General features: G+C 44.4%; 1 protein-coding gene across 3 annotated transcripts in view; it reads left to right on the top strand.

The window, feature by feature from the left end:
* The window catches only part of CACNA1H (calcium voltage-gated channel subunit alpha1 H), a 253,542-nt gene that overhangs the window by 188,749 nt on the left and 51,386 nt on the right, over nt 1-13,407 (top strand). For all 3 annotated transcript variants that reach the window (XM_075768013.1, XM_075768012.1, XM_075768014.1), the window contains exons 11-14: nt 8,513-8,664; nt 9,666-9,851; nt 10,524-10,641; nt 12,301-12,456. In XM_075768013.1, coding sequence (XP_075624128.1) covers nt 8,513-8,664; nt 9,666-9,851; nt 10,524-10,641; nt 12,301-12,456 — 612 coding nt within the window. The remainder of the gene's footprint in view (nt 1-8,512; nt 8,665-9,665; nt 9,852-10,523; nt 10,642-12,300; nt 12,457-13,407) is intronic.

Below are 13,407 nucleotides of genomic sequence, written 5' to 3' on the forward strand. Positions count from 1 at the left end.
AAGGCTTATTTTTTCAGCCATCTGTCAGACCAAGTGATCCTCCATCAAGATATAATCCAGCTGATTGGCCTACTTTTCAAGAATAGTAGCTTTAGTTTTGTATGCTGATAGCATTTTAGATTGCTCAGGTCCTTTCCTCCTGAGGGTGGAGAAGACAGCAATTGATCTAATCCAGCTTGGCGTTTATGCCACTTGAAATGAAATTGCATTTTGCTGAAAGAAACTGAGAAATGGGAAAGTAATACTGCAAATATGTTGTGCCATGTGGGACCTTCCGCCTGGGTAGCTTCCTAAGGAAGCTACAGTGGAGTTGATTATCCCAGAGAACAAACTCTCTGATCTGTAGCTCTTGTTGCAAGAGATGGAAGCGTGGCAGCCAAGGCTGCTTCTGTAGAAAACACTCCCAGCCAGGAGTCAACACCAACCGAACTTGAAGGATTCACACAAAAATCTCAGAGAGTATATGACTTTGGTATATGGTCACTGCTGGATAACATTAATGGGTTTTTTTAAAAATGCTGGAGTACATCACACTCCTATGCAGCTTGCTCCATTCCTCCACTGATGCCCTATTTGCAAGTGCAGAAAGGAGGAGTGCATTTTGCATTTGGCTGGCCATATGCAGTTGGGTAAGTAATTATTAGCGGTGACTTTCATGCCACAGAACAGAGAGGTAAAAGCAATTCCGTAGAGCTTTAGGAGATCAAGTAGGTCAATTGAAAGGAGGAAAAATTACCATTGGCTATCTTCAATTAAATTGTTATCGCTCCACATGAAGGATCCCATTTAGAGGAAGGCATAAAACCTGAGAATAGAGGTGACTGAAAGAATAAATTCTCCTTTTTAATTCCAAAGCCAGAGAGTGAACATTCATCAGTAGGCATGAGGAGGAGATCTCTTTTTCCTTCTGTTTCCAGCCTACTTTTAAGTAGACCCCATTTGGAAATCTCTCAGCAGAACATTTTTTTCATCAGAAAGCACAAACTCATCGAAGCCACAGCTTTTAGTGGAGATATTAGTGACAGCTAAACCCATCCTGAGAAGGGCTTTTGGTTCTGAGAGCTTGTGGTGTCTGGCTGTCAAACACAGGGCAGAAGGCACCTCAGAATAGCAAATATCTTGGTGACCAGGGCAGTCTTCTAGGACTGGGGCATCTTGGTTCAAGTCCCTGGTTCCTTTCCAGGGTCAGAGAGCATAAATAACTTTCAACTGCACTCATGTGCATGGGAAAGCACTATCCAAACCATTTTTCCTAGTAAGAGAAGTTGTATCGTACAAAGACAAGGCAATTCCTGTGGTTTGAACCAGTCTAGATTGACTAAACTGGTTTGAAGTTGATTTTAAGACTGTAAGAGCCCTATGTTGTAGTAAATAAACTACATCAAAACAATTTACAAAGGAAATATTTTCAAATGCAAAAATTGAAAGGTCCAATAATTGCATTCTTTTTTTTTTTTAAGGGCAAGGAATGCAGAGGAAGAAAGAAGCCAGGTCTTAAATTGCTTGCGTTTTTTTGTTTGATTGGTTTGGTTGTTTACTTACCTTAGAAATATCAGAATTATTCCATTTGGTCTTTGACAAGCAAAAAAAGGGGAGAAAAATAAAGGTCAAAATGAAGTCTTCACATTTGCTAGCACTCTTCCGAGATGTCACTTACATTCCCTGACAGCTCTCTGCTTCAGCTGCGAGCTTCTCGCTCTCTAAATTCCCTCAAAGACGACCTTTTCCCACAGTGCTTCAGAGACATTAGCCAACCCTTCATCCTATATTCAGAAGGCAAACGGGTCCAGCATTGCAGACTGATGCTCACTGCCTAGCGCAGTGGGAGTCTCCTTGTAATAGTAGTATTATGCACACATTCCATACGTGTGCTAGTTTTTTAGAAAAAGTTAGAGGAATATTTTTTAATTTTGAGCTCTCTTTAGCAATTTTATTGATTTGCTCCCCTCCTGTGGTGCCAGTACTTCAGACTCATTTAAGCTATTTTTCCACAATTTTTGAACAATATTTCTTATTAAAAAAGAAGTCTAATTCCTCCCAAACCATCGCTTTAATCTGTCCCAGAAAACTGGCTTTCATCTCGCGGTTGCTTTCACAGTGGCACGTAAACCCTACAAATGCAATATGGAGTCCAGTAATCCATCAGTTAAACAGATTAGTTATGTAGGAGGCTGTGTGGCTCAGTGAGTAAAGCAAGTAGGCTTTAATCTCCCTCCATAGAGGAAAAGCTGGCTCAAGTATAGCTCTGTGCTCTGCAGTCGATGTGCACTGGAGATGCAAAAGGTTTCCTTCCGCTTTGCAGATCTCATGGCAGGGATGGGCCCTGGAGGGTGGCTGGCTGTGGTGTCTGGGCTCTCGGATGAGTGAGCACAGATGTTCATCATGAGATGAAAAGGTGAAGCATGAGGATGAGCCTCCAAGAGGCACCGTCTCCCCTCTCCACTGCGAGAGGAGGAGAGTTGCACCACAGTTGGGGTCCCATTCCATAGTTTTTCTGGCACTGTTGCCTTTTTGCAGCTGGTGACATCATGACTGAGGCTGCAGGTGTCCTGGTATCACCTGTGTATCTGTGAAGCATGCAGAAACACCACTTGGAAAGGCAGAAATTCTTGAGTTTCCATTCTGACCCTGCCTGTGGCTCACTGTGAAATGGATCTTGAAATCCTGATAATTAGGTTTCCTTTCAATAGGGTGGAGCAGAGCCTTCACTCCCCGGTACCACAGATCAGGCAGAGCCACAGCTGACACCACTGCCTGGCCTCTTGTATTTGGAAGGAGGAGCAGGCTGTGCACAAGTGCCAGAGGGAGGGTAAGTCCTTGAACCTAGACCTGTTCCTTCTGGATGTTGTTCTGTGCTTGGCTGTTACTGCATTTTTGCTGGAAAGTATCAGGCAGTGCTGAGCAGTCCCTCCTTTAGTCCCTTGGGCACAGCTTGCAAATGCCTTTGCAACCTATGGACATACTTTTTACATTTTAGTAAAGTTGCCTAGTGCTGGGTAGGTTATCCAGTATTGCACTAATTGCCATGGTTTATGTTTATTAATTTTAAAAGTTGCGTGGTTTGGATTTTCCCTCCCTCTTCCATTGCATTGTGATTAGCCTGAATGCCTTCTCTCCTGCTCCCTGCCTCTCTCATGCATTCCCTTTGGGTTTTAATCCCCTGAAATGGGGATGATGCCCAGGACTGCAGACAGGTGAAATCTGTTGCAGTGGAATAGCTGGTAATTGGAAAATGACAACCCCTCGAAAATGGGGTAAAGAGAGAAAATATGGAGTGTCCAGAAGCAAAGCGCAAATTGACAGTTCATTGTGTCTCCTCTTCTTGGTCAGAGTCTCTGCAGACCGAACTTAAAAATATAAAGCAGAAAAGCCAGCATAAACAAGTGCTCAAAAACCCATTGACAGCTTTAGGCCCAGGACTAGAGAAAAAAACAACACAAGTGCAAAGGATGTTTATGAGACTAAATGTTCTGGATTTGTTTACCACTCCTCTGTGTCTCTGCCAGCCTCAGCTCTCCCTGTTCAGGAGGAGTCGAACGGCTGCTTTGAGCTCGGGGGGAATTTCTGAAGCAAAGCACATGTTTTACTCGGGAAACTTCCTTCCCTGTTCATTCAGCAGGAAGGACCAGGTGTCTAACAGCCCTTTTCTCCAGTGTGATGCAGGCATGATTATTTCTAGTCGGTATCAAAGCAAAAAGGTGCTCCAGCCAAGGCGTGGTGCCATCCTGCTGGTGATTGAACCTAAGCTATGTAAAATAGATGGTTGTGGTTGCAGCAATCAAAAGATACAAGGTAGAAGAGAGGTGGGAGGAGAAAGAGGCACAAAGAGATAATGACTTGCTTGAAGAAATGCAGTAATTCAGTTGTACAAAGAGAATCTAAGGCTGCAAAGTCCTACTGGTGTTCTTCATCCTCTGCTTGTAGGAGCCATCAATAATTTGACCGTTATGGGTTTCTCTATTATTGAATTTCTCCCGATTCCAGGAAGGCTCTGGGATTGTGTTGCATCTTGCTAAAACCAGAAGTATCAGATTCTCAGAAAGAGACTAGTCTTCCGAGGTTTGCAGACCCAAACTATTTAGAAAAGGATTTTTTGTCTGTTTATCTGAACTCAGAATGAACTGCTGAAACGTTTGAGGTTTGTCCCTAATAAAAACACGGTTTTGAATCACTGAAATATTCCACAGCACAAATATGCCCTTCAAAGTGAGCAGAGGTGGTTGTGCTTTCCTGGGACATGTTTTGCCTGGGGTCAAGGCTAACTGTTAAACTCATATTCAAGGATGCTGAAATCTTGCAAATTGATCCCATACAGTTTCTGTCCTTCTTTTGAATGGTGAGAAATAGTACTGCAGCCAAATGATGAGGATTCATTTGAATCTGAAATCTATAAAATTTGCACTCTGAACCTTTTTTGAACGTTGCCTGGGATGTGATGGTAGAACTTGTGGGTTAAACCATTCTATTTTTTCGTTTTTGCTGACTGTCTCCAGCGTGGCGGTTCCCGTTCCAGCCTTTACATCTGGCACTGTGGACCCTGGTATCAGTGGGACAGCATTGCCACCATCTCCCGCATTGCATCTGTTGCAGAGATTCCTGGGTGTTTTGTGGCCTCATGCAATGCCACCTGGTTGTTTGGCCATGCTCCAGTTGGCCTGTCCTGTCTCTGAAAACCTGGAGGTCAGTCATTGCAGCAGCAAAAGATGTGGAGACATCCAAAGCTGATGAGGGGTCGTGCTCTCTCACTGTCACTCGAAAAAGGAACTTTTCACTGATGGCGGTTGGAGCTCTACGGTGGGGAAGTAGTTTCCTTCTGTCAGAGTTGTTAAGGTTTACAAAATATTTAGCAAAAAGCAAAAAATGCCACTTTAGAAGTACCCTGTTGGAAGTGCATTGTTTTGATGACAACCTTTCTTTGTTAACCATTCCTTGCTAGGAAGTTGCATTTTGTGACAACCACATCTCAAGCAAAAAGCCTGAAATTTCCTTTTCTGAGAAGGTCAAAAGAAGACATTGCAGCAATTTTAAAGCCTTGTTGCAACTTCTTTTTCTTCCAGCCAGGAAGTTTGATAAAAATAGTCCTTGCCATGAAAAGTTTTGTTTTCAGCAAATCAACATTTTGTTTTTCCCAGAGAAAAAGGCTCCTGGAAAAATTGCTGCTCTGGGGTTGGCTTCAATTTGAACAAAACAACAGTGTCTCCTAGTGGCTGACTCCAGGGGAATGGCCAAATCCATCTTGGCTTTCAAGTGTCTCTTCCTTGACCCTCCTCCTAGATCTTTGCTGGTCAGGGAGTGAGAGAAGTGGGAAATGAATTGTGCTCTAAGCAACAAACCATTTCATAAGCCATACAAATATCTATGGGAGGCTGTTTTCTAGGCTCCAGTTGGTGTTGAAAGAAGGTAATTACATTTGAAGGCTGTATCACTGGATGCTTGGCTCATCTGCTGTTCAGCTTCCACTCTAATAATACAAAGGCTCACATCAGCAGCTTAGCCAGCATGCAGAGCTATCCATCCTTGTCTTTGCCCAGTGGGTCCTGCCTCTGTGTCACTGCAGGATTGCGCTCCAAACATCTCGCGTTACAGCAGACCTTGTCATCGAATTAGTTCTGCCTCACACCAGATGTGATCACTAAAGAATAAGGAAGATCTCATCTGAAGCACGACTGGCTTTGCAGTGTCAGCCTTGCTCATGCGCCCCCACCCCCATCATCTTGATCTGCTGGATCAGCTCCTCATCACAGCTATTGATGATCTCATCTGGGCCACCTCCTTGTCCTCTCCTTTCCCTCTTCCTCGTGCCCTCTCTCCCCTCCCCTGAGCGATCGTTGCGGCTTTTCTCCTGTACTCTCTGAACTCGCATAAGAAGCAAAAGTCGCAGCACTGGAGACTAAGCAATAAAAGACACCAAATTGTCGAAGGAAACTGGCAAATCAATTCAAGCAATGATACCGGCAGATTAACTGGCTGCAATGCCATGTGTTCACCAGGCCATAGAAAAATCTTGCGGTTGGCTTAGAAACATGAGATTTTAGAGAATAACAACTTACACGTTCTTTTTATTTGCCAGAGGCTGTTTTGTAGTTTCTTCAGCTTAGGCTTTGCAGACTGGACACCGACTTTTTGGTAACGACTCCTGAGATTATCTTGTTATATTTGCACAATTCCAAGATCAGGGATTTTGAACTGATCACCAGCTATCCCAATTTTCATGGTAAAATTGTGACTCTTGACAGCATATCCAGCAGCAGCAAGGTGAACGTGGAGAACACTGAATTAAGTTTTACTTTAGCAGATGAGACTGCTGCTGTATTGCAGACTACAAGGTACTGTAGGTAGCAACAGGCAGGTTCTCTGCGTTTCCCAGCAGAAAGTGCTACAGAACTTTGTCCTTTCAAAGCTGCCCAAGCTGCAGCTTTATTGCTGATGACTGTGCCATTAATTTCCCAGCTTCAACATGCTAACGAGCCGTCCTCGGCCCTCCATGAACACCCTGTCCCAAGGAGCCCTCAGTCTGCTGCCTGGAGGGATGTAAGAATTTAGCAAGTTATTTTGCTTCTTATTAAGAATGCCCTTGTATAACCCCAGCGGGGGGGGGGGGAGACCGAACGTGCCAGCCATGGGCTGCCTCTGACAAATGGCTCGAGGCCGCTGTGAGCATGGTGTCCCGTCACCGCTGTGGCTTACAGCGGGACAGGCGCCTGGGAGCCCACGGGGCTATTTCAGGGTCAGTCCCTGTTGGGGAGCTGGTTAGATGCAATCCTAGAGCAGCCCTTTTCGTCAGCTGTGTTTTCATTGCAAAGGGAAGACCTCTGCCTGGGTTGTTTTGGCATCGTCGGGGAAGGGAATAGCACAGGCGAGCACTGATTGATGTTAGGGAGGGAATCGCTGTTCCTGCAGCAAGGAGGGTGTGAGGAGAGCAGCCCGGTGATCCTGCTGTTCAGGTGCACTGTGCAGCCATCTGGGCTACCCCTTGCTAGAGACTAAAGAACTGAAAATTGCACAGTCCTTCCCCTGGTGTCCCTTAGTAATTAGTGTATATGGATTATAATAATGCGGACTGAGGCTCTTAGTGCTCTTTCTCCTGCATAAATGGTTGAGCAAAAGACAGTCTGTTGCGTAAAGTAATTTAGCCTATGAATGATGGTTCATTAGCAGCCCACAGACTGTCACTGCCTATAGTAGGGGACGTGTGGGCTCTTCCTGCATTCAAGTTAACTCTTTCACCCTCTCCTTCAATTGCCAAGGATTCAGTTTGCAGAGTGTGGAGTTAAATGTGGCCGTGCCACAGTATTACAATGGTCTTCTACCTTCAGAGCCTCAAATAATGCAACAACATCCCCAAGAAACTGCCAACTTTTAACATAGTGTCTAATGACAGATGGGGAATAAAGGAAGCTATTATCAGTCAGGAGATGAGTCAGATATGAAAATAACACCTTTTTCTAGACAATATTATTACACTGAGGAAATGAAAAAGACTCATTTTCTTTTGCAAAGGAACAGGCCTTGCGCATTAGAAATGCGCATTGCAGAGCCTGGTGCTGTTTGAGGGAGTAGCTCCAGTAAGAGAGCAAACCCCATCCCACCTTTTGCATCTGTCCCCGCTGTGTCACATTTTCAGCCTGGGCGTTGGGCAGAGATTGTTGCAGTTGCCAGGAAAGGAACATCTAAGGCTCTGGCTGAAAAGCAAAATTGTAGCCCAAGGTAATTTGGTGCTGGTGATAGAAGAGGGAGATGGAGAAATCAGTTCTTGGATTTAAGCTGCATGCAGTCTTGTACACTCAGAGAAACCCACATTGATCCTGGAGGAAATCCTGACATTCAGGACCATATTTTTGTCATTTTAATAAAATGTGCTCTACAGTACTAACTAGGACTTTAGAAGGAAAACTCATCTTGGGTTTTTTTGGGGACAGTTTCCAAAGGGAGGTATATATCTCAAGGAAGATAAAACTATTGATCCTACTGACTTTCACAAGTATTTGTTTTCCTAATTCTCTTAATAGATGTCTGCAAGAAAAGTGCTTTGTTTGTATATGAATAGAACTGTGCTGTATTGACAGTGGTCCTGCTTTGGATATAGCGCTATCCATAAAGCTCTGCTGGGATTAGTGCAATAAAAACAGCCTGACCAATGCGAGTCCAAACAGAAGCCTTACAAGCCATACTAGCCATTCACCTGGATAATTGTGTCTTGCAACAGTGAACAAGACCTCTCCTTTGCATAGCTTTAGTTTTTTGGGCCCGTGTTTTGGGCACAGTTGTTCTGCAACTGCTTTAGAAATGGGCTGGGATTCTGTGTTTCCAGTAAGTCTCACAGGGACTGTCCACGAGGCTTGTCTGCTGTTCCCTTCAGACACTTATCTGCCTCCACGGCCCTCCAGAAGAAACATGGGAAGATGCAGCATTTGTGCACTGTTAACACAACTCCCAGAGTAGGAGGAACATACTAGCCTTTAGCCATTTCCTCTGTGCATCTCTTTGACCATGTTGCTTTTTTGCCCCATAGCCGGACGAGTTGACCAACGCCTTGGAGATCAGTAACATCGTCTTCACAAGCATGTTTGCCCTGGAGATGCTCCTGAAACTCCTTGCCTTTGGCCTCTTTGGCTACATCAAGAACCCGTACAACATCTTTGATGGGATCATAGTTGTCATCAGGTCACTGCCAGTTCTTTCTCCACTGTGGGTTTTCTGCCGAGGGCTCAGACCAGTAGGGGAGTGGGATAGGGAACAAGAATGACGTGGCTTGCTGGCTATGATGTGCTATAATTATGCTGGCCTTTTAGATTCCTGTCATTAGAAGGGCTGTCCAAAGTAAATGGACCTGGCAGATGGAGAACAAAGTCTATTTACGCCACACATCTGGCACTGTGGTCATTTTTCCACTGAAGCGCAGAATGACTGGTCCTGGGAAAGGAGTACTGTGAGTGTCTGTATCCCAGCAGCATGCCCTCCCTCTCCTGAATTAACACATAACTCAGGCCAGAATAGGGCAAGCAGGAGGGTAAGAGAGGGCACTGTTCTGCTGTCCTCTCTCAGGCAAACACTATCCCAGCCTAAACTGGGGATGTCACAGTGTGTGGGTGAGAAGCTTGTACGGCACCTCTATGTGCTGGAATTCTTTCTAGCAGTGCTGTTCACCCCTTGATCAGTAATTTGGGGCAGAGAGTCAAGGCAAACACAGAAGTTGTAAACCAGGATAGTGCTCTTGGCTTCAGTTGGCCCATCCCTTTCATTCAGAGAGGTGAGGATCAATAGAGGCCCAGAACAAAGGTTGATCAAATCAACCCACCCCAACAAATGTAAATCCCTCTGGATATCAGCTTGTACAAAACTGTGATCCACGTTTTGTGGCTAGGCTTGTGACTGATTGTACTGATGCAGACTAGCAGGAGATGTGCTGTGTTGTAAAGAACTGCAGAAAGTACGGGAATTAAAGAATCAAGAAACCAGTTATAAAGGATGTAGGTTGTGCATGAGCACGTGTGTCTGCACAACTGGGAAGTGAAGGTGTTTTTCAGAAGCAAGAAAGCAGCAGGCAAATAAACTACTCCTTTGGGGATTAAATGATGTGAAATCCTGTAAGAAACCTGCCTGTTCAGGGCTTTCACCATACAGTACTGCTGGTTTTAGTTCTTCTCTATCTGGTGTTCCTGCAGCGTCTGGGAGATCATCGGCCAGTCAGACGGAGGCCTCTCTGTGCTACGAACTTTTCGGCTGCTCCGGGTGCTGAAACTGGTGCGTTTCATGCCCGCTCTCCGTCGTCAGCTGGTGGTCCTGATGAAGACAATGGACAACGTAGCCACCTTCTGCATGTTGCTCATGCTCTTCATCTTTATCTTCAGGTACCAGAGTCTGCGGCTCTTCTTTGAATTATCATTCAGCTTGCTTAAGTAATATGTAGATTAGAATAACAAGACGCTGCATTTGCTAGGCTGCCTACATGATAGAAGTGCTCACAATAGACTGACAAGCAGACACTCAACAGACTATTTACCTCTTTTCGGTCTCAGTTTTTCATGCAGTACTGTAATTCTGTAGATGAATGAAGTACGCAAGCAGGCAACAATTGCTCTGGAGTTCCTGGGAAGCTTGTTCAGCTGTGTCTCAGGAAGCTGTCAGTGACTGGACTCTACCAGTGTTATATTTGAAATGGAAGTTGTACAGACTCCAAAACTTCTGTCTGTTTGACCCCATAATGCTCCTCTGGATCCTGTTCTTGGAAACCAGTTGGATTAGGAAGCTGGCAATATGGTTTGTCATTTTTTTTAGATAAAGGAGATCCTGATTTGACTTCAGTGTAGACAGTTGTAATAAAACATGACACAGAAGAACCAAATGGCTGAGTCCGATCAGTGATCATGTCAGTGGTGGAGCAAATTCCCTCTTCCTGGGAGGTACCACTGGCACACAAAACACTGGGGGGAGGAAAGTGTCTGAAAAATCACTGCAATCCTCCCTGCAACCATATTTCACACAATAATGTGTTTCTTCATTTTCTTTTTTTCCTACTCTAGCATTCTCGGCATGCATCTGTTTGGATGCAAGTTCAGCCTGAAAACTGATACAGGGGACACAGTTCCAGATAGAAAGAATTTCGATTCCTTACTCTGGGCCATTGTGACTGTATTTCAGGTAAGTTCTGGATCCTCTGGGAAGTTTTGATGTAGACCACCTGGACAAGTTATTTCACTTTAAAAAAAAAAAAAACCAAAACTATTCCAGTAGGTGTCAAACTTGGAGTGAAATGGCACTGTAGAGTTATTAGGGCAAAGTGATTGTGTTTCTGAGTTAGCTGGTCTCTATAAGCCCTGACAGAGAAGCAGTCTACTCAAAATCATCACTCATCACTGTGCATATTTATTGGCAGTAAAAGTAAAGTCTAAGAAGGCATGGAAATCCACCCTTATTTTCCTTTCATATAGTCGGTAAGATTAAGACCCGCAGTCTGCTGTCCATTCTGCTCCTATTGTGTAGCTCTCTATCTCCTTACTTGCCTTCACTGCCCCAAAAATGCACTTTGCAAACAGTTTCATTTAACTGGGAGTGACAAATACTGTTGCAAATCAGAGCTGGAGTTGCTGGCTTTATCTACTAGGAAAGTCTTTATATAAAAAGTTGTGTTCCCTCTGCAGACAAGATCTGTTATGTGCTTGAAATTACTGGCATATTCCACAATGGAGCAATAAGCTGCTATTTCCAGGGCATTCTAAATATAAAGATTAGTCTTTTCTGTTTAAAAGTTCAGTCCTTAGAGCCCAAGTGGAGCACAGTGTAAACAATGTTAAGGTAAGTTTCTAAATGCAGAGTAGGTGTTCACCACAGTATCGTTCAAGGTACAACCCAGTCCACAGTCTTCACTGTGAAGAATATAACTTCTTGTAAAGTTTTCCTCCTTAGAAAGGAGCAAGGAGAAATCAGCATTAGTCTCACAGGTTCATATTTTTCTTTTACCAACATAAATACAGATTTCTGCATTTATTCTAGCAGTCCCTTGGGAAATAGAGTTGGCACAGAACACAAGGGCTCAGTCCTACATCCCATGAAGGTTAGAGTGGCATGCCTCAGTGCAGCTGACTGCATTCCCGTCCCCAAAGCTACCTTGTTGTTAGGAGGGTTAGAGGCCATTTTCATTGTAAGCACAAATTAATGTGGAGCATGAATCTGTCATTCATTTTTCATAGGTCCCTGAATTTTTAAGCTTCAGGAAAGGTAGGAGAGTGTGAATCCCTGAGGAAGGTCCCTTGGTGCAAGGCTTTGCAAAGACATGTGTTTTTTTGCCCAGTTTGTTAGTGCTTTTACCTAATGGAAACCACTTTGCTTCCCTGAGTTTCTTGAGCCACCCAGTGTCATTTATCTCATCAAATATCATGTCCCCTACCCTTTCCTTCAGCTCCAGATGCCTTATAATGAGCAGCCCAAAAGGAGACAACAGCTCTGGCCTCTGTTGTCTTCTGATGGTTATCAAAGGAGGCAATACTACCACCAAATAATGGGACTCGTACCAGCTCATCCTTCATGTTACCATATCTAGGATCTGAACTAGTCATCTCCGTGGGCAGTGGTGTGCTAGATCTTCCTGCAGAGAGGGGAGGTTTGGCCAGGAGAGAGCTCTCACATGCAAAGATCTAAATAAAAAGATGTTTTGCTGTCTCATATCATGAGACCTGCTAATGATTACGCTCAGAAAAGGTCAAAAGGAGAGGAAGAAATGGATAAGTCAGTATTTGAATGCAGCTGCTGTGCATGAGAGAGTGGAGTAATTAGAGAGTCTTCCCCTTCACCTCTCTGCAGATCCTCACTCAAGAGGACTGGAACGTGGTCCTGTACAATGGGATGGCATCCACATCCTCATGGGCAGCACTCTACTTTGTGGCCCTGATGACCTTCGGCAACTATGTGCTCTTCAACCTTCTTGTTGCCATTCTGGTAGAAGGCTTCCAGGCAGAGGTAAGAGATCTGAGCAGAGGGAGGGAGAAAACTGAGAAGCACATGTAGGCAAGAGTGTAGGGATGAATCCATGTCAGTGCAAACATCTAGCCATGCAAGGAACCCTAAATTTAAACTTAAGGGGTATAGATGAGCTGTGTTGGGCATGTGAAGCTTTTGTGAATCTGTTTTTGCAAATAGTCCCCACTAGCCTTGGCATGGGACTTGGGAGACCAGCACTTTGGTTGATCTGTTATAGGGTCTGTTGTGTGACCTAGAGGAAATGATGTAGGATTAATTTAACTCACCAAATATCCCATATGTCCTGTGTTTTGTGTTTCTTGATGGCGGGCCTCAAGCTTCGATCTGTCTATCCAGTGCTAGTCATGGGGACCAAGTAAGATGTGAACTGGTTCTCAATCCAGACCTTTCCTTATGTGTTATTTAAGGCTAGTAGCACAGCTGTTCAAGAGCTGCGTTGCACAGTTACAAACATTACATTTTGAGGTACTTCGGATGATGTAGGACATATAAATGCTAAAAAGATTTTTATCTATACCTGAAAATAATGTCTGTATCAGGTCAATGAGCAGGGAATTTATGATAAACTGCAGGCATCTCATCTCACATGGAAAGGATTAGAGAAATTATTTTATTTCTCAGTCAAAAGTGATATGCCATGTCCTGATCTGAACTAGACAGGAACCTTAGCAGCTGTGCAGGCAATCCTGTGCCACATGATGCAGAGCAGCAGGCGACACTGGTGTGAGTGGTGTAAGTGGTATAGTACTGGTGTGAGTGGAGGGCCCTGCAGTTTTCCTCCCCACTGGAAAGTCCACTCCAGATCTGCTTTTAGCATCCTGAGAGAGTGAAAGCAGCCATCACCTGCCCTATCCTGCTCATCTCCATCTTCCTTTCAGATCACAGCAAGTCCATTTGGCGGAGATTTTAAGTGAGGATGATCTGTTTAGG

Source organism: Balearica regulorum, chromosome 15 (assembly GCF_011004875.1).
Source record: "Balearica regulorum gibbericeps isolate bBalReg1 chromosome 15, bBalReg1.pri, whole genome shotgun sequence".
In the NCBI taxonomy this organism is placed as follows: Eukaryota; Metazoa; Chordata; class Aves; order Gruiformes; family Gruidae; genus Balearica; species Balearica regulorum.